Source organism: Mya arenaria, chromosome 7 (genome assembly GCF_026914265.1).
Source record: "Mya arenaria isolate MELC-2E11 chromosome 7, ASM2691426v1".
Classification (NCBI taxonomy): domain Eukaryota; kingdom Metazoa; phylum Mollusca; class Bivalvia; order Myida; family Myidae; genus Mya; species Mya arenaria.
In genome coordinates, this window is record NC_069128.1 from 63,650,513 (window position 1) to 63,671,639 (window position 21,127).

The following is a 21,127-nucleotide window of genomic DNA, read 5'->3' on the forward strand; positions in this document are numbered from 1 at the left end:
TTCAAGTTAGTTTTTAGTCTTGCATGGCTGTCACAAAGGTCATTCCTGATATTGTACCATGTGTCAAGGCTAGCGTTGTTTTGTTAGAGCCTTTGCCAGGTCTGAGTCTAGTGCAAGCTCCCATACATATGTAGGTTTGTGCTAGTTCCAGCTATTGAACAACTGTTAGATTCAACATCTGTGAACAGTTTTCATATTTTACATTTTTGAGCTTTGTTGATGCTCAACCCAGCTGTCTTATGACCAACGGGATTTTATGTCACACTGGGGCCAAAACTTCCTACTTATTACTTCTTAATAAATATAGACCATACATGTCTAAGGATTTTCCATTAATAAAACAGTACAGTTGTAAATATTTTGTTGATTTTATTTCGCATGATATAAATAAGATATGAAACATAATAACGACTCAATTACAATTCAACATTTAAGAGTGGTGAGAGTGTATTTATACATAAAACTTTTCAACAAAGACAAAAGGACAAATGAAATTATAAGTTAACCTAAAATTATTTATGGCATTGTTCAAATATTAGTTTAGTGGCGTTTAACCATGTCAGCAGTTAGCTCCCGCTTAAATTATTGCCTCAGCCAATCACCTTTCAGCTTGATCTCACGTTGCACCTAACAGACAATCATTATGCGTTGTAGCCTTTAGTGATAAATTCTAATTTTGGTGAAAGCCTGGTCATTTCAAGTTTTAGCAAAGATTAAAAACATTGGTAAATAAAGTTTTGGTAGGAAGTGAGAATTGGCTAAGTTTACATGTACGCATCACTTTCCATGGTTTAGGTAACACACCATGTGAAGTACAAATATTCACGGCTTGGCTTTATTTACACGCCATGCTTTTCAAGTGCTTCAAATTATACACCCTGTTCTTCAAACTATCCACAGTTGATTCATCTTACATTATTCATGCCACTGGCTCTGATTTAATAAAAGCTTTCAACAATGACCATTTTCAATACCTGCCATATGAAGGCATTTTTTTACTTTGTAACGTACATTTCATCAATGACTGGGCTCAGCCATATTTTATGAACCTATTATACAGTAAAACTGTCGCCAGGGACCGAAACAAAATCTCGAGGGAACCGATGTTTCGAGCGACCCGATTTTCAATTTTCCAGTTTGAAATGAAATATCTTTCAGTGTATTTTAAGTCGTCAAACAGACTGTTTACTAAGACACCGATTCTTTCCTGTCAAGGACGTGAGTGGGCGTGTTGGTGTCTTGGTATAAGTAATGGGTCCTTCATTAGATTTCTCAGGTGTTTGACAATTATTTTCTTTCATTTGGGTGTGACATTTTGAAAGTAAGGAACCCGATCTAGCTATCCCCCCAGTCATGGGTCCTTCACTAGATTGCTCAGGTGTTCGACAATTTGTAAGTTCTTTCTCATTTGCCATATTGCAAAGCAAAGTGACAAGAAGGAATTCTTTTCAGAGATTCCGATGTTGGATCGATATGGTAGTGTTTAATCATATTTTTATTACTCATTTAAATTTCTCACAATCAACTTCTCGTCATTAACTTGTCATAATTATCATCCCAAATGCCCATATCAATTAATATCGGTCATGCGTTAACAGTGATAAACGGTTTTTCACGCCTTATTAAATTGCCTTTTAACTGTCATTGCAATTTTTACAACTTGCGAAAATTTTAACACCTGGCAATTGTTTGTTTACACGCGTTCGGGAAAAAATGTGAAATTATGACCTCGAGGGAGCCATAAGGTTTTGTGCACGATTTGTGTACTTGGGACCGAGGATATTGCTCGACTGCTCGACATAATTAGGTTTCGAGGCAGCGTGGGTATATTTTATATGAAAATAGAAGGAAAAAAGTTCGGGACCTAGCTCAGACCTCGAGGGAACGCCGGTTCTCGAGCGACCGCTTGTTCGAGGGAACGCAGTTTCACTGTAATTGAATTTGGAAACCCTATTTGGTGTTTTCCATTTTTCAACATTTTCCTTAACTGCTCCTTTCAGACTAAACCTGCTAACAAATTAGGAAAAGCGACGACTAAATGCTTTTCCAGTTTTTCCTGCCAGAACCACAAAAATGTGAAACATACTTCTGTTCGAAAGATTGTCCAGCCCCAATATACTTCAGCTGTTTACCATGACACTGCCACCTATTTTCTATACATGCATTTTAGTTTTAGGGCATACCAATAAACCGTGTTCTGTTCGAATTTCATGTCACAGAAGACTTGAAAAAGAAAAACACTTAGTTACAATCGAAGGACCAACTGAAGGAAACCAGCTACCATGGTTCAAATACTGGTAAAAGAAATAAACCGTTAAAAAAAATGTAATGAGAGAGAAGATCAAATTGGATGAGGAAAAACAACAAGAATAATAAACAAAGTACACTCAAGCCATGGATCAGAAACATTCTGTAATTCAAAACCTAGTAGAAGAAAAACTTAAAAAAAAGCATTTCTTCTTACTTCATTATTCTGTTAATGTGTACTTTAATTGCTAGTAGGACTGCGTGTTTTTCATACGTAAAAATATTGACTATCATGATTACTTTGTGATTATCTGTCAACTTGTATTATATATTGTATTATCAAAATAAATACTGGTTAAACCAATACCAGGAAGTAACAATAACATCAAGTGTTGGTCATGGCAACTTAATTGATAAAAAAATACTATAAATCCACACTTTATAATGCTTCTGTTCTTGACGTGAAAAACAACTTCTGCAGCATGAGCCAACAAAAAAGGTTAGTTCTTGGATAAGAAGGAAAAGGGTGGCCATATCAATATGCTATCCTCAAGTGACAGTCCCAGAGATAGAAACCAACAGTACAATTTAATCAGGAAAATGAAAGTTAGACATATCTTTTAAGAAATACAGGGTCAGTTATCCAGATGAACTTAATAAAACTAATAGCAGACAAGGACTCAGGAAAAAATATAGACTTCATTTCATTCAAAAGAACAAAGGATACATCCATATACATTTGCAATGACTGATACTGCTGTTTCTTGGACACAAACATTTTGTGATCCTTCAAGCACCTCAAAGTCACGAGTGAAAATAACAAGACCAGAATGTAAAAGGTTTGAAATTATTTATTTTATTTTTTATATATTATTTATTTTTATTTAAGGATGATTTTTGTCCCCAACAAGGAGACAGAACAAATTCCAGGGTATTTTCCCCCCACTGGAGGATATGGCATGTATGTGCTATTATTTTATATCTGGGAGTAGCAATAACATCAGGTGTTGGCAACGGCAACGCCATCAATCAGAAAAGACTTTATGTACGCACTGTATGTGGATGTGAGAAACTGAAACATGTGGCATCAAAAGGGCAGTCTTTGCCCCTTTTCACCACATATTTGAGTTTCTCACATCATGACATCTACATTAAGTCAACAGAAGTAGCAAACTAGAGCTGTCACAGGAGTGACGAATACCCCCAAATGCCGCCTGGACACAGGAATGGCAAACCATTCCTTTGAAAAGAGGCCATAACTCCAAGGTTACTGCACACTGCATCTTCTTTTATCATGCATGTATTGTTTGTCCGGAAACCGTTTTTCTATTTTCGTAACAGTGCACAAAAACCTTTACTCCACTGGCCCCATTTTCAATCACAAGCATTGTCTTCACAGAGGCTGCCTATACAGCAAGTTTCATCACAATATCTCATGCCCAATTAAAGTTATGAAGCAGAAACCATTTTTCTATTTTTAGTAACAGTGACCTTGACCTTGGCCCCACCAGCCCCAATATCAAACTCATTTCTGTATCTTCTGAAATGTACACCTTTGTACCAAAAATGTTCAAATCTGTCAAGCCTTTCAGGAGTTATCGTCCGGAAACCATTCTTCTATTTTTAGTAACAGTGACCTTGACCCCACCAGCCCCAATATCGAACTTGATCTGTATCTTCTGATGTTACACCTGTGTACCAAAAATTGTTCAAATCCTTTTAGCCTTTCATGAGTTATCGTCCAGAAACCGTTTTTCTATTTTAAGTATCAGTGACCTTGACCTTGGCCCCACCAGCCCCAATATCGAACTTGACCTGTATCTTCTGATGTTACACCTGTGTACCAAAAAATTTTCAAATCTGTCAAGCTTTTCATGAGTTATCGTCCGGAAACCGTTTTTCTATTTTTAGTAACAGTGTCCTTGACCTTCGCCCCACCAGCCCCAATATCGAACTTGACCTGTATCTTCTGATGTTACACCTGTGTACCCAAAATTTTTCAAATCTGTCAAGCCTTTCATGAGTTATCGTCCGGAAACCATTTTTCTATTTTTAGTAACAGTGACCTTGACCTTGGCCCCACCAGCCCCAATATCGAACTTGACCTGTATCTTCTGTTGTTACACCTGTGTACCCAAATTTTTTCAAATCTGTCTAGCCTTTCATGAGTTATCGTCCGGAAACCGTTTTTCTATTTTTAGTAACAGTGACCTTGACCTTGGCCCCACCAGCCCCAATATCGAACTTGACCTGTATCTTCTGATGTTACACCTGTGTACCAAAATTTTTTCAAATCTGTCTAGCCTTTCATGAGTTATCTTCCGGAAACCATGAAAACCGACAGACCGACCGACAAGCTCACTCCTATATACCCCCTCAAACTTCGTTTGTGGGGCTTGTACTTCCAAAAGTTTTATTTCGATGATCGAGGAACCAATGCTCTACTTTTTGAAAAACAGATGAGGTAAAAATTAGAATAACATCTAGCAACAAGCAACAGTAAACTGGAACAGTAACAAGATCATGCAAGGTGATAACTGTTTCCACTAACTTGTGTCCCTTATCACAGTCAAATATCTAACACACTGTCAAATTCAAGTGTCCAAATGCATCACATAACTTGGAATTGCACTTTAAGTTTTGAACACAAATAGTGTTACAATGCCGTATTCCTAGTTGTCAAACTGCGTCAAAGTGCTGAGGGCTGGTCCTTTCCGGATAAGGTCTTCAGGTCGGAAAGTATCCGGTTTACTCTGTCCTCCAGGCTGTCAGTGTTTCCTAAATAGACTGGAAATATATGAGACATATGTCAAGGGACTTATCTCAAGAAATATGTTTACAGAGTTACGGCACAAGCCTGTCAAATGCACTTTGTCATTATAAGGCCAAAAAGTGTTAAAGTAATCTTCTTTATAAAGCTTTAAAGGTTTTAAAGTATATATTAAAACACGTACTTAAAAAAAAATATATATATATACATTTTTTTTTGTTTTGTTATTTAACTGACCCCTATTATATAGGTAGAGTCGGGTTTACCTCAAACCAAATGTATTTTTTTTTATGCCTTAAAAAGAGAACAAAGTTTCATGTTAACAGGTTTTAACCAAGGTTTTGAACAAGGATGGCATAACAGAAATGCTAAGGAAAAACTATTTGCTTTACAAACAGCTGAAAGAAGATCGAATCAAGGTTCCATATTAAATCAACAGCCTTGACTAAAACTTAATTTTATCAATTTTACATGTTTTATTTACTTAGTCTTAGCAAATATTTCTCAACGAAAACTAGTCTAAACTAACATTAACAGCTATATTACCGAACTTTTTTGCAAACTAGAACAAGTCAACTCCAACACAGAAAAGAACTTGTATAAGCATTTAAATCTTCTTTGCACGAGATTGACAAATAAGCTCAACACATAACAAACCTATATCTTCTTGGTCACTGATGGCTTCCATGTGTTTCTCGTGCAATGGCCAGACATACTGCTCGAAGTAGCCAGGTACATCTGGTGGGTCGTAGTCCCTGTATCTGGAATTAAACGAAAAAAAACTCATATGGTTGGCTGATCCTTGGGAAAAACTGTTGTTTTTATGATTTTTGATTTCGAAAGTATTACCGACATAACTGAAAAACTATTATAGCCACAGTAATAGAACTGGCTAGAAACATATATTACCTCATTTGCATCACATTTATCATGTTTCTTCATTGATTTCCGACTTTGCCAATTTCGAATAAATTACAAAATATTGTACTTCGAATATAATATGTAAAATTATATAAAAATTCCTTCAATTATTATTTCTACTGCTTATCAGCAATTTTAAGACTATATTTTTCTTAGCTTAACTATTCAGCAGTAAAACATACTGTCGTCTATTCCAACATGTCTCCTTGTCCACCGAGAGGAAATACTTCAGGTCAAACAGACTAGATAACGGTCTGAAATAGATTTTATAAGGTAACAACTATATTTACATTTTATTGACATGGATTTCTAAATCCCTAGCCGATTTCATTAGAAATGCATCTTAGGCCTAAAAATAATGTATTTTTGTTAAGGCAAAGGTCTCAAAAGAAGATAAGGTACACTAGGGCCATTTTAAAGTCTGTCAAAGCTGCAAAATTGCAAACAAATCATGACATTTCAAAATGTTTAAACTGGATCTGAACTACTTTACATAATGAGCATCCATGCACAAATCAGATCCAATTTTTTTCATAGGTCTAGAAAAACTGTCGTAGGTGTCCGGCAACCTGACCTTTCCTACGAAAGACGAGTGAAATTATCTCTTCTGAATCTAAGATGCGAGTGAATACCTCCATCCAAATATTGAGAATCCCTCGATGAACACGTAAGCCTGTCCCTCTTCTGTATTCTGTAGCGTAGAGACGAGCGTTTTTACATCATTTACCATCCGGTCCATTTCTAGGGAGCGGTAATCTGAAGAGTTATATATCTAGATTAGAGAGTTATATATCTATATTAGAGAGTTATATATCTAGATTAGAGAGTTATATATCTAGATTAGAGGTGTAACGATTTGCTCCAATAAATTGAAAAATTGGTTTTTTACTTACAGATTCGATTCTATACGGAAACCCAAAAATTTTATTCCATCTGATACATGCATGCTACAAAATGATGCATTCTAAACATGTCCACTTTTGCTGTAAAGGTATACAAGACATTCATGACAGAATAGCCATACTGGAAGGTATACAGTCTTCGAAATTGGACTTCCAAGATAAACATGCACCAGTGCTTGACATCCAAATCTTTCAACAAGCTCTGATACATAAAATCTAGATTTCAAGTAAGCCCAGAAAACATTTGACCAGTACATGGCTTACGGGCTTGTGCTTATTTCGAACACTGGGTATACATCCATGGTTCAATACATGTAGCATTCTTAAACATTGTATGATTTCCCAATAATAAATATTTGAATGCAGGCGTTGGCATGGCATGATGGTATCATATCGGACACAATTAAAAGCAGTTGCATACATTTACAACCCAGAATGACAAGATGTCCATGCAAAGCATTGACAACCACCAAGAATGATAACATAAATGTTCAAACCTTCCCAGTTGTGATGATTTAGTTTCTCTATGTATATGGGAGCCAGTCTCTGGTCCCCTGGGGGTAGGTAGTAATAGTCTTGACACACATGGTGGCTCCGGGGAATCAGCTGAACCAGTTTACTCGCCACTGTGGACTTGCCGCTATTTGTAGTCCTATGATAAAAGACTGTTCAATGTCATTGTAAAGTATACAGTCTACTTTCATAAAGAATACTAAAATACAAGGCTTGTCCCAATATATTGTAGAAAAAACAGTCTCAAAGTTCATTGAATATGTTAGAAAAATTGATATTTTGCAATTATTATAATTCAAATAAATTAGATATGGACACACTTATCCTCTTGCCACCATAGGACCTGCTTAGCTCAAAAAAGGAATAAACTGAAGTACTTCAAGACAAGAATGTTGCAGAGCAAATGCCAATACTCGTTTTTTGTTTTTTTAAGTATAAAAGGGGCATAACTCAACATTTAGTTAAGCCAGAGTTATGGGCCTTGCTGTACATGTGTGTTTTGTACATACTGTCTTTGACAATATGTTGACTAAGTTTTTAGCGAAAGTAATTTAGTTTTTGCACAAACGTAACGACCATGGCACAAAGGCTATTACAATAACTTGACTATTTTACTTTGAGAAACACACAGGTTAATAAGTGTAAGCATACCCGCTGATCCCAACCACAAGCACTTTTCTACATTGGGTAAACATTGAGGAATCTGTGTTCTGCAAAAGAAAAATAAGCATTTAATGCTGACTTCATGACAAAAAATCATAAAATTTCATAAAAATTTAGTCGCTATAAGAGCTTTATAAAGCTATATAAGACTTATGAAAAAGAAAGTAGAACCATCATTTTGAAATGAATGTGGAAATTAAGGATATAATTTGTAGTATATATATATCTATATCAACGTATCATACGTAATACCGAGTTTTCAAAGGTGACAGTTTTGGATTTTAAGAATATTGTCAAATGGCACATGAAATTGACTTGGTGCTCAGTCTTTAAATATGTGTAAATATATATATAAGACACTTTAAGACAACATACTGAAAACAACAGTGATTTTAGGACAACATTTAGAATAATGTCATGGAAATGAACTGTCAAATACTGAAACACCGGTAGCTGCAATAGAATGTAATTTTTTGTTACAGAGCAAAGGATGCAACACAAAATATTATGTTAGGTAACTGGTTGCAAAGCTCGTAAAGATCTTGGCTTATAGAACAAAAAGTTTAAACGATGGAATTGTGATTGTTGTGAAAAGTTTTGGATGGATGAGTAAGCAGGGTTTCCGCCAGCCCGGAACGCCTTCCCGTGGAGATGCTAATTACCGACATGTGTTAATTGTACTGACATGCCTTAATCCCGCAGCATGGAGCCTTATCAAAACAGTAATAAATATTGACAATACACAGCTTAGATTTTCGTAAGTTTTTATCAAAAAAGTTATTTAGAAATTAATGTCATTTTCTTGTCAGATCACATCAGTTATGACCCGAGGTGACCATTATAAGAAGTCACATGATTCCTCACACTGACATTGCAATTGAGTATCAGAAATCAAGAATGCTAATTTAATTTCAACATGTCTAAATGTGAACTCCTGATGCTTCCTATGAGTACAGTTATCTCATTGTTCGTCAAAAGTGGTGAGTATTAACCCAGTTGCCTTCCCAAGTTATCTGAAGCTCTGCTTATTGAATCGATTATTACAATTAGCTTGTGAAACTTCCCCAATCAGCTAATTTTGTAAGTTTTGTAAGTCAACAAATGTTAACTTCGAAAATACTTCTGAAATTTTCTTTTTTTATCACATTCACAATGCATTAGTATAATTGGTGTGCCAAAATTGGCAGAATGAAAAACAAAGCATAAAATGTGACAATATTGTGGGAGTTTATACAGCCTCAGGATTAAATAATTTATATTACTTTAAAATATTTTGCAAATGTCATCATATTGATTTTTTAAAAATATAAGGACTTGTAAGTTAAGATAGTTGGACGATTTCCATTCCAGTTCAACTGTTAAAACAAGTTCAAATAACTAGTGGCATTTATAAGTAACATAGATTAATTCAAAGAAACTTCTGAGAAATGGTTTGATCAATTACAATGCACTGGCTGGTCTTCCCAATCGTCTGCCTCCTCCGACGAAGAAGAGTTACCCACCCCTGTTTGATTTATTTTGTTCAAGAAAGCCGATAAAAGCTGTTTGTTTAAATGGTCTGTCTGTGTTGTTTCGCGAACTGGTTGATCAGATACGCTTAAAGATTCAATAGTCACACCAGGCGCGTTCTCGTTGGAATTTCTATTGGTGTTTTCAGTGTTTTCTTGTTCCACATCTATTTTAACGTTTTCCGCCATATTAACGTCATGCACCTAAAATGTCGAAGCTTTATGTCAGCATCGGCAAAGGTTATTTACTACTAAACTCAATGCGAATAATAAATAATATTCTTGTGCGCTGCATATTTTTGTTTGAAAACTCATGCTTTAGTCACTAGATCTTGTATTTTATAAATTAATCGCTCATCGCTTATGGCATAACCTTCGACAAGGTTCTACATAAACTAGACCATTATGGGGTACCGTAAAGAAAAATGTCAACTCCTGCATAGATCTATACACTCGTTCCTCTGAAACCGGAACCCAGCAAATCGTTCTTGATGGTGAAAAATGAAAAATCAGATACAGCCAGTGTTCTCTCCGGCGTACCACAGGGTAGAGTTCTTGGCCCATTGCTATTTCAGCCTACATAAATAACCTCCCTGAGTTGGTACAATCCTCCAGCACGAAGCTATTTGCTGACGACAATATACAGTACTGTTAAGACCAAACTTTACACTCTTGTTCACTAGGAGTGCACTAGTAGTGAACAATTTGTGCACTAAGGATAAACTAATGTAGTCTGTAGTTTATTAGATAAGCCAGTATAGATTTTCCTGGTCCACTCAGATTGGCCTTACTATATTGATAAAACATTTTAGTATACTGCATTTATTGATGACTTTATGATGATCATCATTTAATGGACCAGTAACTAAAGACAATGGGTTTCTACCTAGCATTTACTAGTCATATTTGTCAACTTTTTAATTCTAATGTAGGTGAAATAAAAATAAAACATTTCTTAAATAAATCCAATAAATATTATTTGTAAGCCAATATTTTAAAATAGGGGTGTAATCAATATAATTGTGCTACTATTGTAACATCCAAACATTTGTTTTGGTAATTCAGACATTTAATTAAAGTCAATGGGGCCATTGACAGGCAGGGGCCAATTTCCTGTGTATTTGTTTATTGGCTCGGGGCAATTTGGAGGTGACACCATTTAGAGTAGAAAATAGCATTGTCCTATCAATTCTTGCATAAACAATATGTGCATAGCCAATGTATTAATTTGACTGATGAGAAGTAAATAATAAACAAATTAAGTAACATTACATTTATGTTGTATGATATAAATCATATAAATGGGATATTATTAATAATAACTAACATTACTCTTATTCTTACTCTAAAGCATTGTTATAATGCTTTTAATATGATTTAAAAAGTTATCAAAATAAAAAGGTAAGTCAAACACTGACAGATCTGAGATTTAAAAGACAGCAGGATGCAATAAAGATAAAGATCAATACACAGACTTGTGTACTATGGGGGGGGGGGGGGGGGGCTTAAAGAAGGCTTAGTGTAGCCTTCAATGGATAGTATTTCATTAAATAATGAAGCAGCAGAACCAATTATACGAAACTTCTAAAATATATGTTTATCTATTATGTGTTTCAAATTAGAAATGCAATCAATAAATCTGGGTACAATTTAGAAAATGTACTATAATAATTAATGTTGTACTTATTTGATAATGATTGCTGTTAGGCTGTCACCTTAAATCACAATTCATTTGTTAAACAAAAATAAACATAAAATTATAAGTTTTAGAATAGATGGAAGAAAATCTTGTTTTTTATAACCTTTGAATGAATCAACAATGGCACAACATTTTCTCAGTTTGAGCTTGGAACAATAAGGTATGAACCTTGAGGATTACCTATTTTAAATAACGAACAACTTCATTATATCCTTGTAAAATGTATTGTTATTGTTAAAATAAAGGCTTATGAATTTATTTCATCATTATGTTCAATAAGTGTTTGAAGATGAAACCCTTTAACCCAGAACCAAAGTTATATCATTATACCTATCAATTAATATCAAAATAATGCAATGCATATTAATAAAGAAAACAAAAAACATTTAAATATCTTTGTTTGACAATTTCTTTTTTACAAAACATCAGTTTTTTTAATTCAATAAATCTATATCATTTACATGAAAGATCCAAATGGATTATAAGTATTCTCTATAAATTAATTAACATTAAAACATCTGTTTAAACTACACCCATCATTCTAAGTTTCACTGTAAAGATAGCCTTTATTATAGACTGAATAAACCTTATCTGGTCAGCCCCTTGTCTGCATTTAGTCTTTCCCTAGTCTTCCCCTTGTCTTACCCTAGTGCACTACGAAGTGCACTGATGGTGAACTGATAGTGAACAAGAAGTTCACTAACTGTCAAGTTTGGTCTTAACAGTACTGTATGCTCTTCAAAGTAATCATCAGTGGCCAAGACAGTTGCAGACTTCAAGAGGATCTTTCTGCATTAGAGGATTGGAAGGAATCTTGGCAGATGAGTCTACCCCTTAAAATGCTATGTTTTAAGGATAGCACCTCGACGCACAAGTGTCCATATGACACTCAGTACCGGCTCCATGCGGGACACATCCTCAGTGAAGTAGTTGACGCCAGCAAGTATTTATTGTCACATTGACAAAGAACTTCACCTGGAACCGGCATTACATAGGTGATTCAACAGGCAAGGTCAATCGGCCACTCGGATTTCTACCGTATGAATATCAAGGAATGCATGCCACGGCACCAGTTAAGAAAGCTTCATACAAAGCCGGCCATGGTCCGACCAATCATAGAAAAATCATCAACTTCATACAAAGCCATGGTCCGCGACCAATCCTAGAAAATGCATCAACTGTCTGGGACCCTTACAAACAGGCGCTCACTTTAAACATATTGAGCAGGTTCAGCGCAGAGCAGCACGTACGCTTCGTTTTAAACAATGACTTCACGTCAAGAACTCCAGGTTGCGTCTCCAAGATGATCAAAGACCTCACCTTCTTTACTATTGAGCCACGATCGTTGTAAACACGGCAGTCTGCATAATGATTTTCAAGACGAAAATTAAGTACCACAGGAAGGTCGACTCACGCACCAGAGGTCATCTCAGCCGTACCAGAAGTGTGTCACATGTCAGACATTGCCCAACACGTTCTTTCGAAGAGCTGTGAATAACTCGAACCTCCTGTCAACTAGAGCGGTAACAGCTCCTACGCTCGATGCCTTCAGGGCTCTCTTGATTGAGCAGTCTGCCATGTACCTGAACACCAGGGATACACAATTGTGTATATAATTTTAAACATTATTGGTACAATATAGGTTTGCTACCACCACGTACAGTGTCTCGTTGATCTAAGTAAGCCATAGTAATTTAAGACCCCCAGCGCATTATATGGAAGAAAAAAAGTATAATATAATCAATCTTTAGTATCGTTTGCATGTTATATAGGCATATGTAGATCCTGATATATTTACAAAAATAAACTCATTCGGGGACTGAATCTTTTTGACACCCCTCTCTCTTGAATGCCCAAAGTTATGACCTCAATCTCAATATTGCAATATGCCGCTTCTATAACAATCTAGTCTAAGGTCGGCAGACCTTTTATTACGTGCATTTTCCATCAACAATGACATTAACATGCAATAAATTACTCTCACAATGACCAATTGAGACAACAATCAACCAGCCTGTTCTCGAAGAGATTGCCCTTTAAATATATAGTTAGCACCACTTACCTTAACAATAACATACTGTCATTGATTCAAGTGACAGCTGTGTTGTTTTCCCTTAATGAAGATTGTTTCACTCGTCCATAACGGGTTCAAGCGGGGACACTGGTAATAGCATGTTTGTTTGTTTTCAATGGAGAATGCACCCTTCCCCCCGTACCCCCCGGGCCCACACCTCCACAAACATACATGCCTTAAACTGCAGGTGGTACGACAGAAAAAAAAACATTGGAATTGAGCATTATTTTAAGGAATGACTAGATATCCGTATTAACATGCATTGGGGTTACATGCAGCCCGTGGATCGAATACAGGGGTTTAATGTTGATGATGACGTAGGGGGGTCTGGACACAGCTTAAGAAATGCCCCCTCCCCTTCTCCAGAATCGATACATACATGTATGTGAGAAGTGCTATTTTTCTTCTGAAATGTTGCAGTCTGGTGTTCTCTCTCTTCGACGAATTTCTGAGGTGAAGTTGAGCCGATTGAACTCCCCCCACCCCTACCCCGCCAGTCCAGTCCAGAAAACAAATGTTGGTAATTATTACATTTAATCACAAAACAATTTACATAAATAAAAAATAAAGCATCACAACTGTACATAATTATCATTAGAATCATCTTTCAGATACGACATATATAATACAATCCTACAAAATTTTCATCACTGAACATGTGCAACAATTAAGTGAAAATGTACGGCAGAACGCACCGTGTCAATACAGCCTTCGACTTGGGCAAAGTGCACATGTGGCGAACTCTTCTTTGGCCATGCACGGACCCGTAATTCACTTAGAATGTCCCTGTTTCAAGATTATCGTGTTCCATCAAATCTTCAAGCAGTTCAAACATATATTTAGCTGTCTGCCGGTGAAATACATCGTCGCCAATGTTCCTCAAGTGTCTCCCCAAAACTCGACAATTCTCTTCGTCACCCATTAATCTTAAAATTCGTCCGCATAAGGTATTACAATTATGGTCATTGTTTTCGCAAGAATTCTCGAAAAAATCATTACTTTCACGAGAAATGTCAACGTTGTTTTCTTCATTGCCTTGACCATCGTTTACATTTAACGGGCGAACTATGTCTAGTTCTATTTGCTCACGAATAAGACTTGCTTCATCGTCAACAATATCTCCTTCATGTCTGCAATCATCGGGCGTTTCACAATAGTCCCCATCACCATCGTCAATTTCTCCAACATCAAATTCGTCCTTAAGCACGTACATCATTTCGTGAACTAGGTCTGCAAATTCTGCACCCGACATCCTGTGTTTACCTAAAAAATACAGGGATCAATATAATAAAGTTCTGTTTCTTTATCCATGTATATATGTGTACATTGTACATGTATCTGATAACAATATCCCTGTTCTATTGTGAATAAATGAGGCCTATCATAAATTAACAAACCGTTATTGAAGACGGTATCATAAGCATGTTAAATAAGTCAAACATCTTTTTTGATCGATTTAACTTTTATTTTGTCGACATATACATCTTTACTGTATACTTAGTTATACAGTAAGGTGTATACATATATTGTGAGCCAGTCAGACACAAATCAATAAATCAAATGGGATTCACAGTAACCCAAGAAAATGATTATTGTGAACGATTAAACATGTAATCATGTATCGGTTATTACAATAATTAAACAAAGTGTAATTATTTTCCCCTTAATAAGTACCTACTTGTTCTTCCCGAAAGTCCAAGGCAAGATTGTGAAACAAACGGTTATCTAAATAACTTGGTATTTTCCTGTGACGTCAACCTTACAAAAATAGTACTTTCGATTTTTCTATAAATATGGTAGGGGTTGAATCAAGATTAATGGAATGGCGATCCATTTTATTCAGCATTTAGTCGATATAAGACCAGAAAACAGAGTTTCTATATTTGTTGAATGATACCTTTATTCGAACATTGTTTTTAGAAGATAATCACTTAAGTTACATGTATGACATGTTTTGTAATTTCAATATATCTTGAGAGCATCCCTCAACAAAGAGGGCTTACCGTTTCTAAATATAGATACCGGAAGTCATAGATATGTTAGATATGTGACGACTGCTTGTTATTGTCGCCATTTTGCGAAAACGGATTGAGGAGTGTCGACCGAGTGTTTGGGGTTTTTCGCCTCTTCTTTTCTCCTTTTATTCAGCCAAGTGAAATTAACAATGACCGCCACTAGCCCAACATACGGTGGTATGAAAACTATTTCTGGTTCTGGCGTTTTAGGCAAAAATTCCAACAATCTCTTCACTGAAATCCACAAAAAATGGGGCCTTCTTCCTGGAAACCAAGGACTAAACAACATCGAACAGAGCTCACAGACGTCTGGCTCTTCTATGACCCCGCTTGAAAGTGTCAGAAAAGAAGCTGAGGTGATAGCCTTTGACATTGTTCAAAACATTGGACTAGAAAACCAGAGAAAATCTCCCAACAGATTCTGTAAAACAATGAGGAAAACGGTGAAAGAAGTTTCGGATAGACATGACATCGTTTTGAAATCTATGGTCAACAAGTTAAATATTGATGATGGGAACATGTTTCAAACATTTATTCATGTGGCTGATGAAATCTTCGAAGATGGACAGATAAACTGGGGAAGAATAATAGTTGTGTATGCTTTTGCAGCAAGATTGACTTCTCATTTCCGAAAACAAAACACAAATCAAGATGACAAAATAGCTCTGTTTGTTGGGAAATATGTTGGCAATAAGTTGGGACGTTGGATATTAGATAATCATGGATGGGTAAGGAACTTCTTACCCAAGATCATACAAAGATAGATGTTAAATTGGCTGAATCCATACTGCCGGGGAAATGATGACTTCCTGGTGTTCTTTCCATAGACTTGTTAAAAAATTGCTGGAAATCTAATACTAATTTCAAGTCATACTCATTGAACATATTCTATAAGACTTGTTAAAATGAATAAGGTATATTGTATTAATGATGAAATTTTAAAGAATTGTTATTGTTTTATTTGTGTAAAGACTTGATCTTTGATTTCAGGAAGGCTTTGCTGACTATTTCTCTGATGAAAGCAATGTTGAGGACAAAGTATGGAAGGGCCTTTTGTACACCGCAACTCTGGGTGGACTAGGGGCATTGGCAGCTATCATGGGCAGATAGGGACCAGTCTACACCACCATGTGCAATCTCATCCTTCTGTGTTTCTCATCATGTCTAATTGACACTGCTTCTTTGTTTTAATTTGTCTTTGTTCTAGTGATTTAAAGTTTCCAGTTCTTTTTGTTTAATATGAAGCTTAAATTTATTTGGGATCTTTCTGTAAGATGCCACATTTCAAAGACTTTTTTTGAAAAAGAATGATTCTGAATATATATTTTTCTTTAGATGTTTTGAAAAATAAGGGAGACAATCTGCCTTGAAGTCCTCCACTGTTGTTTTATTTGCAGGTACTATTTCATCCACAGGAACCAATTTTTAAATCTAAGTTGAAGAAAATGTATGAACAGAACTAACTATGATGATGAGGTTTGAAATGTTAGCGGCTTTGGGTTCATTTACATTTAAAATTTGGTATACCAGGTAAATTTCAATTTATCATTGAACTCTATGTCTTTACTTCCTGATGATAACTTCAGCATACCTTTATTCAATTTAATACTGATAGTTGAAACAAATTAAAATTTGACACTATTAAGTTTTATTAGCTATTTGATATCAGATGCATTGTATGATAACAAAACATAATGATAACCAATCCGATATAATCTTGATTCATAGTCAGTATTTAATTTCCTTCTTTCGTCACGCAGAAATCAGCAAATTGGGAGCAAACATCATCTGATCTTAATGTGCCATCTTAATGTGCCATTTTACTTAAGTGATGGCTTTAACCTTATGTTTTGAAATTTGATAAAAAAAGTACCTTTCTTTCTCACAGTTGTTGGAGAGCAAAACATTGTATCATACAATTCAGGATTGCATTCTATACACTAGTATACTGTATACACTAAAACATACAAAATATGATTAAGCACACACACACACACACTTACATATATATGGAGAGGTATAAACACAGGTTTTTACCTTATTTAACGACCATTAACCATAGCCATTTAGCGGCCCCAATCCCCTTGGAAAATAAGCTTTGTTTTCCCCCTAAAATATAATTTCCCTTCAGTATTTTTAATTAAAAAAATATATAAATAACAAGAATCTCATTTCATAAAATGATGTTTCTGAGGGACATAATTACTGCTTTATTGATATTTATCCATTTGTCCTCATAAAGTTTGAAAAAGGACTTCTACTTTGAGAATGTTACCCCAAAACTGAAAAAATGGGGTTTTCCCTCACAAGAAAAACACCCATAACTGGTTAAACACACTAAAAATGTTTGCACATTAAAAGTTAAACAAGCACATTATACACAAAAAAATCCCGTTTTACTAAAATGCCACAATTTCCCCCCTTTTCAAAGGCCCCAGACCCCTCCATTCCCCCTTTTCAGAAAAAAAAACCTGAAACATCATTTATATGTAAACAAGTTGGAATATTTACAGCTAAAGCACTAAGTAATCAATTTGAAATAAAAACTTCATTTACAAGAGCCAGGGTGGGTCGCACTGAAAACAAAATTTAAGGGAATTTTAAACAAATTTGCCTCTTACAAAATACTATTTTCATTTATAAGCCAGCATGTTATGCAGTATATTGTAATGAGAAGCAAAGCTGATGTAACTTCCTGAAGAAAGTTGAAGAAAGTAGAGCAGTACAAAATATAAGAAAAACAAATCTTGTTACCGGTATGGAACTAATGACCTTTAAGTATATCCAGTTGATGTTTGTCAATTTCTAAATGCCTGTAAATATTATTATTTTCATGTTCTTGCTTGATTAACCTTTTCTTTGCAATATTATTTTTGAGTTTATTTCTTCTGATACAGGCAATATGTAAATAAACTGATTCTGACAAGATACGTTATAACTTGATATTTTTCAGGAATATTAATATTGTCAAGCCTGCATGCTTAAGGTTCAAAATTGCAGTTATGTGTGAGTGTGTGCGTAAAAGCGTCAATCCAGAATGTCCAGGCTGTATCTTGAACATGCATTATTTAATTTATTTTTTTAAAAATGCCATGTCAGAAGGTTCAACATGAGGAGGTGACTTGTCATGCATTAGACCCAGGACTATACCACAAAGGTCAAGGTTAGAGGTCAAAGGTTGAAATTGTCTTTGTCCTGGCTGTATCTTGACATTGCATTAGAGTTTTAAAAAAACTTGCCATTAGGGTTCATCATGATGAGAGGGCGTGTCATGCACAAGAACCAGTTTGAACCTCGAAGATCAAGGTCACCTTTAGAGGTTAAATTTAAAAGTGAGTACTGTTGAAAGAACTGGTCCGGACTAAGACTTATCTGGGCTGAATCTTTATCATGCATTTTCAAAAAACTTTCAAAAGAGGTTCACCATGCCGAGTTGTAGTTTCGCAGGTACACATACTGTTCAACCTCAACCCACCTGTAGGCACTCTAGTTTGCGGGGTGAGGACTGAGGGTACTCGTATGAAGGTGAGTACTCAAACCCTGCAGACCTGGGGGTACTCTTAGGTACAATGTTATTCAGTGTTGTAGTTGCACGGAAGAGCATTATGTCTGTGTCAAAGGCTCTTTCAACGGGCTCAACATGTCGCCGATATGCGTCTAGTTTATGCCACAGCGTGACATGTATTGACTAACCATTTGTTCTGTTGAAGGATGCATTAGGATTGATTCATTGCTGAGTTCTGTTGGAGTCTATACATGTTTTATAATTAAATGAAGAGCTGTGTGCCTCGACCAAAGAAACAGAATATGGAGTGCTTCAAAAAAAGGCACACAAATCTTCACAAGGTCTCTCTAAATGCAAAATCATGTAATTCCTAGTGGCATCTAAAGGTACATGTATCACCATAGCCTTTACAGATTCATAATCAGAAGCTGCAACTTGACAAGAAGTATTCATTTCGAGTGGTGAAGAGAGCGTTCCTGTTTTACTTCGAACTCACGACCTTCTAGTTGAGAGGAGGCAACTACAAAACAAGCCCTTTCTCGTCTGATTTGTGAATTTCAACTTCTTTCAGGATTTGTTGTACCTAAACGGTACTCCTTTATATATCCATGAAATTCGGTTAATGCCACCTACGGGATGTATAGTGGGCATCCTTAATTGCCAAGTTAAACGTTTGAGAACGGTGTCAATTTGAGCTTCTGATGATGTATCTATAAAGGCTATGGTGATACTTTAAGACGCTACCAGGTATTACATGATTTTGCATTTAGAGAGACGTTTAAGAGGGTCACCCTTTAACCATCATCACCACCCAGCCCCTCCCTTCGCACGCCGTAAACCATGCTATTTAGGTTGAGTTCCGGATACCAAGGGTAAGTACGTCGGAATTTATAATACGATTCTTATATTTGCACCGCAACTTCCCGAATTTCCCTTTATGGTCAGACTACGACGAGGGCATTCACAACGTACAGTTGTTGTTATTTAAATTCTTTTAAGGTACTAAACACCGGATGATACAATTGCAAGAAGAAAAAAATGTCAGAACTTACTGATGTATCACATCGCTTACGACACATGCATATTTCGCATTTTTTGCGCATTTTTCCTAGTGTAAATTTAATGGGATTGTCCACCACGTATACATCCTAGTAAGGTAAAAATAGCGTCGATATATTGAATTGCGCTAAATAAACAGACAGCTGATTAAAACTTGGAAACCACTATGCGCTATTTTTAAACAAGGAAACTTTGATGAGACAGCAGGATGAGTGTTGCGTTTATTCTTTTGATTATGTAAAATGATGTATTATCGGCCGCCTAGTAGCTCGTATTGACAATTCTAGGCTTCTTTTGAGGAAATACTGTATTTACCGATTTTTTGAAACATCCTGGTGTCTAGTTCCTTTCTTTTTCTTTTTTTTTCCTCTTTAAAAAGACGACCCCGACTAAAGATGCGTTAAGTTCAGATGTAGGACTCAAATAATATACATAGAAAATGCATCCGATGTTGTTAACCCGGCAATGATCCCCAATTATTTCAGAAGACACGTGCATCCCTCTCAAACTCATCCGTGCCGCTTAAACAATCTCCACCCGATACCTCTGTTAACTAGTTTGTGATTATCTAGATGTGGGGTAGGCAAAACGTTGTATTGTAGTATGATTACGTGTTGTTTGCTTACGAAGTGTTGCATATAGCATTTGCACTGTTCGTCCATGTGTCTGTCTCCGGCAGTTCTAACGTTACTTATTGTTTCTGCAACAACTTTGTTAGATATGATTGGATTTCACTCAAACTTCACAAAAAGTAGAGCACTTCGGGCAGGCTGGCATGCCGCACACAAAAACCGTGCTCTAATCTCAGGGTTAAACTTGCAGGCCGATGTTTTACAATAAAACAACATATAAATTGAAGCAAATTTCAAAATAAAATTGTTCAGCACTATTGCAAGATATGTCGCGAACAAAATTCGCGTTCTTATTTCAAAGGTCAATGTCACACTTGAAGGTCAATGTTTTTTCTTTTATTTTTAAATGGCAATTCAATTAAACTTTACAAACATGTAGACCGCCATAATAATGTGTTTGTGCATAAGATTCGTGTTCCCATCTCTTCAAAGGTCAAGGCCACACATTGATGTCAACGTTTAACAAATACACTGTGTGCCTCCATTTTAAAGTCCAAGGTTGCACTTGAAGATCGATTTTGTCCAATATAGACATCATAGCAATAGTTTGTGTGTCAGTCATGACTGATCGAACTTCACAGTAGTGGAGGTCGCGCATATTATGTGTGCTCTTACATTT

At 35.9% G+C, this 21,127-nt stretch overlaps 2 protein-coding genes and 1 long non-coding RNA gene across 3 annotated transcripts; 1 reads left to right on the forward strand and 2 right to left on the reverse strand.

Moving 5' to 3' along the window:
- Nucleotides 1-396: 396 nt before the first annotated feature.
- On the reverse strand, nt 397-9,724 carry LOC128240570 (nicotinamide riboside kinase 1-like). Its single transcript, XM_052957260.1, has 7 exons — nt 9,461-9,724; nt 8,005-8,063; nt 7,338-7,492; nt 6,571-6,694; nt 6,121-6,192; nt 5,675-5,778; nt 397-5,034 (listed from the first exon to the last, which is right to left on the reverse strand). The coding sequence occupies exons 2-7, from the start codon at nt 8,046-8,048 to the stop codon at nt 4,937-4,939; spliced, it is 597 nt and encodes a 198-aa protein (XP_052813220.1). The 5' UTR covers nt 8,049-8,063; nt 9,461-9,724; the 3' UTR covers nt 397-4,936.
- A 4,090-nt stretch (nt 9,725-13,814) lies between these two features.
- LOC128240571 (uncharacterized) lies at nt 13,815-15,060 on the reverse strand. The gene is made up of 2 exons (XR_008262198.1): nt 14,976-15,060; nt 13,815-14,560 (listed from the first exon to the last, which is right to left on the reverse strand). It is a non-coding gene; the product is annotated as an uncharacterized LOC128240571 (long non-coding RNA).
- A 283-nt stretch (nt 15,061-15,343) lies between these two features.
- On the forward strand, nt 15,344-18,240 carry LOC128240569 (bcl-2-related protein A1-like). The gene is made up of 2 exons (XM_052957259.1): nt 15,344-16,040; nt 16,303-18,240. Exons 1-2 carry the CDS (start codon nt 15,462-15,464, stop codon nt 16,420-16,422), a joined length of 699 nt encoding a protein of 232 aa, XP_052813219.1. The 5' UTR covers nt 15,344-15,461; the 3' UTR covers nt 16,423-18,240.
- The last annotated feature ends 2,887 nt before the right edge of the window (nt 18,241-21,127 follow it).

Bases quoted from the DNA above. Each gene is read 5' to 3' on its own strand.
- LOC128240570 (XM_052957260.1), bottom strand. From the start codon at position 8,048: ATGTTTACCCAATGTAGAAAAGTGCTTGTGGTTGGGATCAGCGG. The intron at 7,493-8,004 runs GTATGCTTACAC...CTTTTATCATAG, and splicing joins CTTGTGGTTGGGATCAGCGG to GACTACAAATAGCGGCAAGT. The intron at 6,193-6,570 runs GTATTCACTCGC...AATCTATTTCAG, and splicing joins TTCTCAATATTTGGATGGAG to ACCGTTATCTAGTCTGTTTG.
- LOC128240569 (XM_052957259.1), top strand. From the start codon at position 15,462: ATGACCGCCACTAGCCCAACATACGGTGGTATGAAAACTATTTCTGGT. The intron at 16,041-16,302 runs GTAAGGAACTTC...CTTTGATTTCAG, and splicing joins TATTAGATAATCATGGATGG to GAAGGCTTTGCTGACTATTT.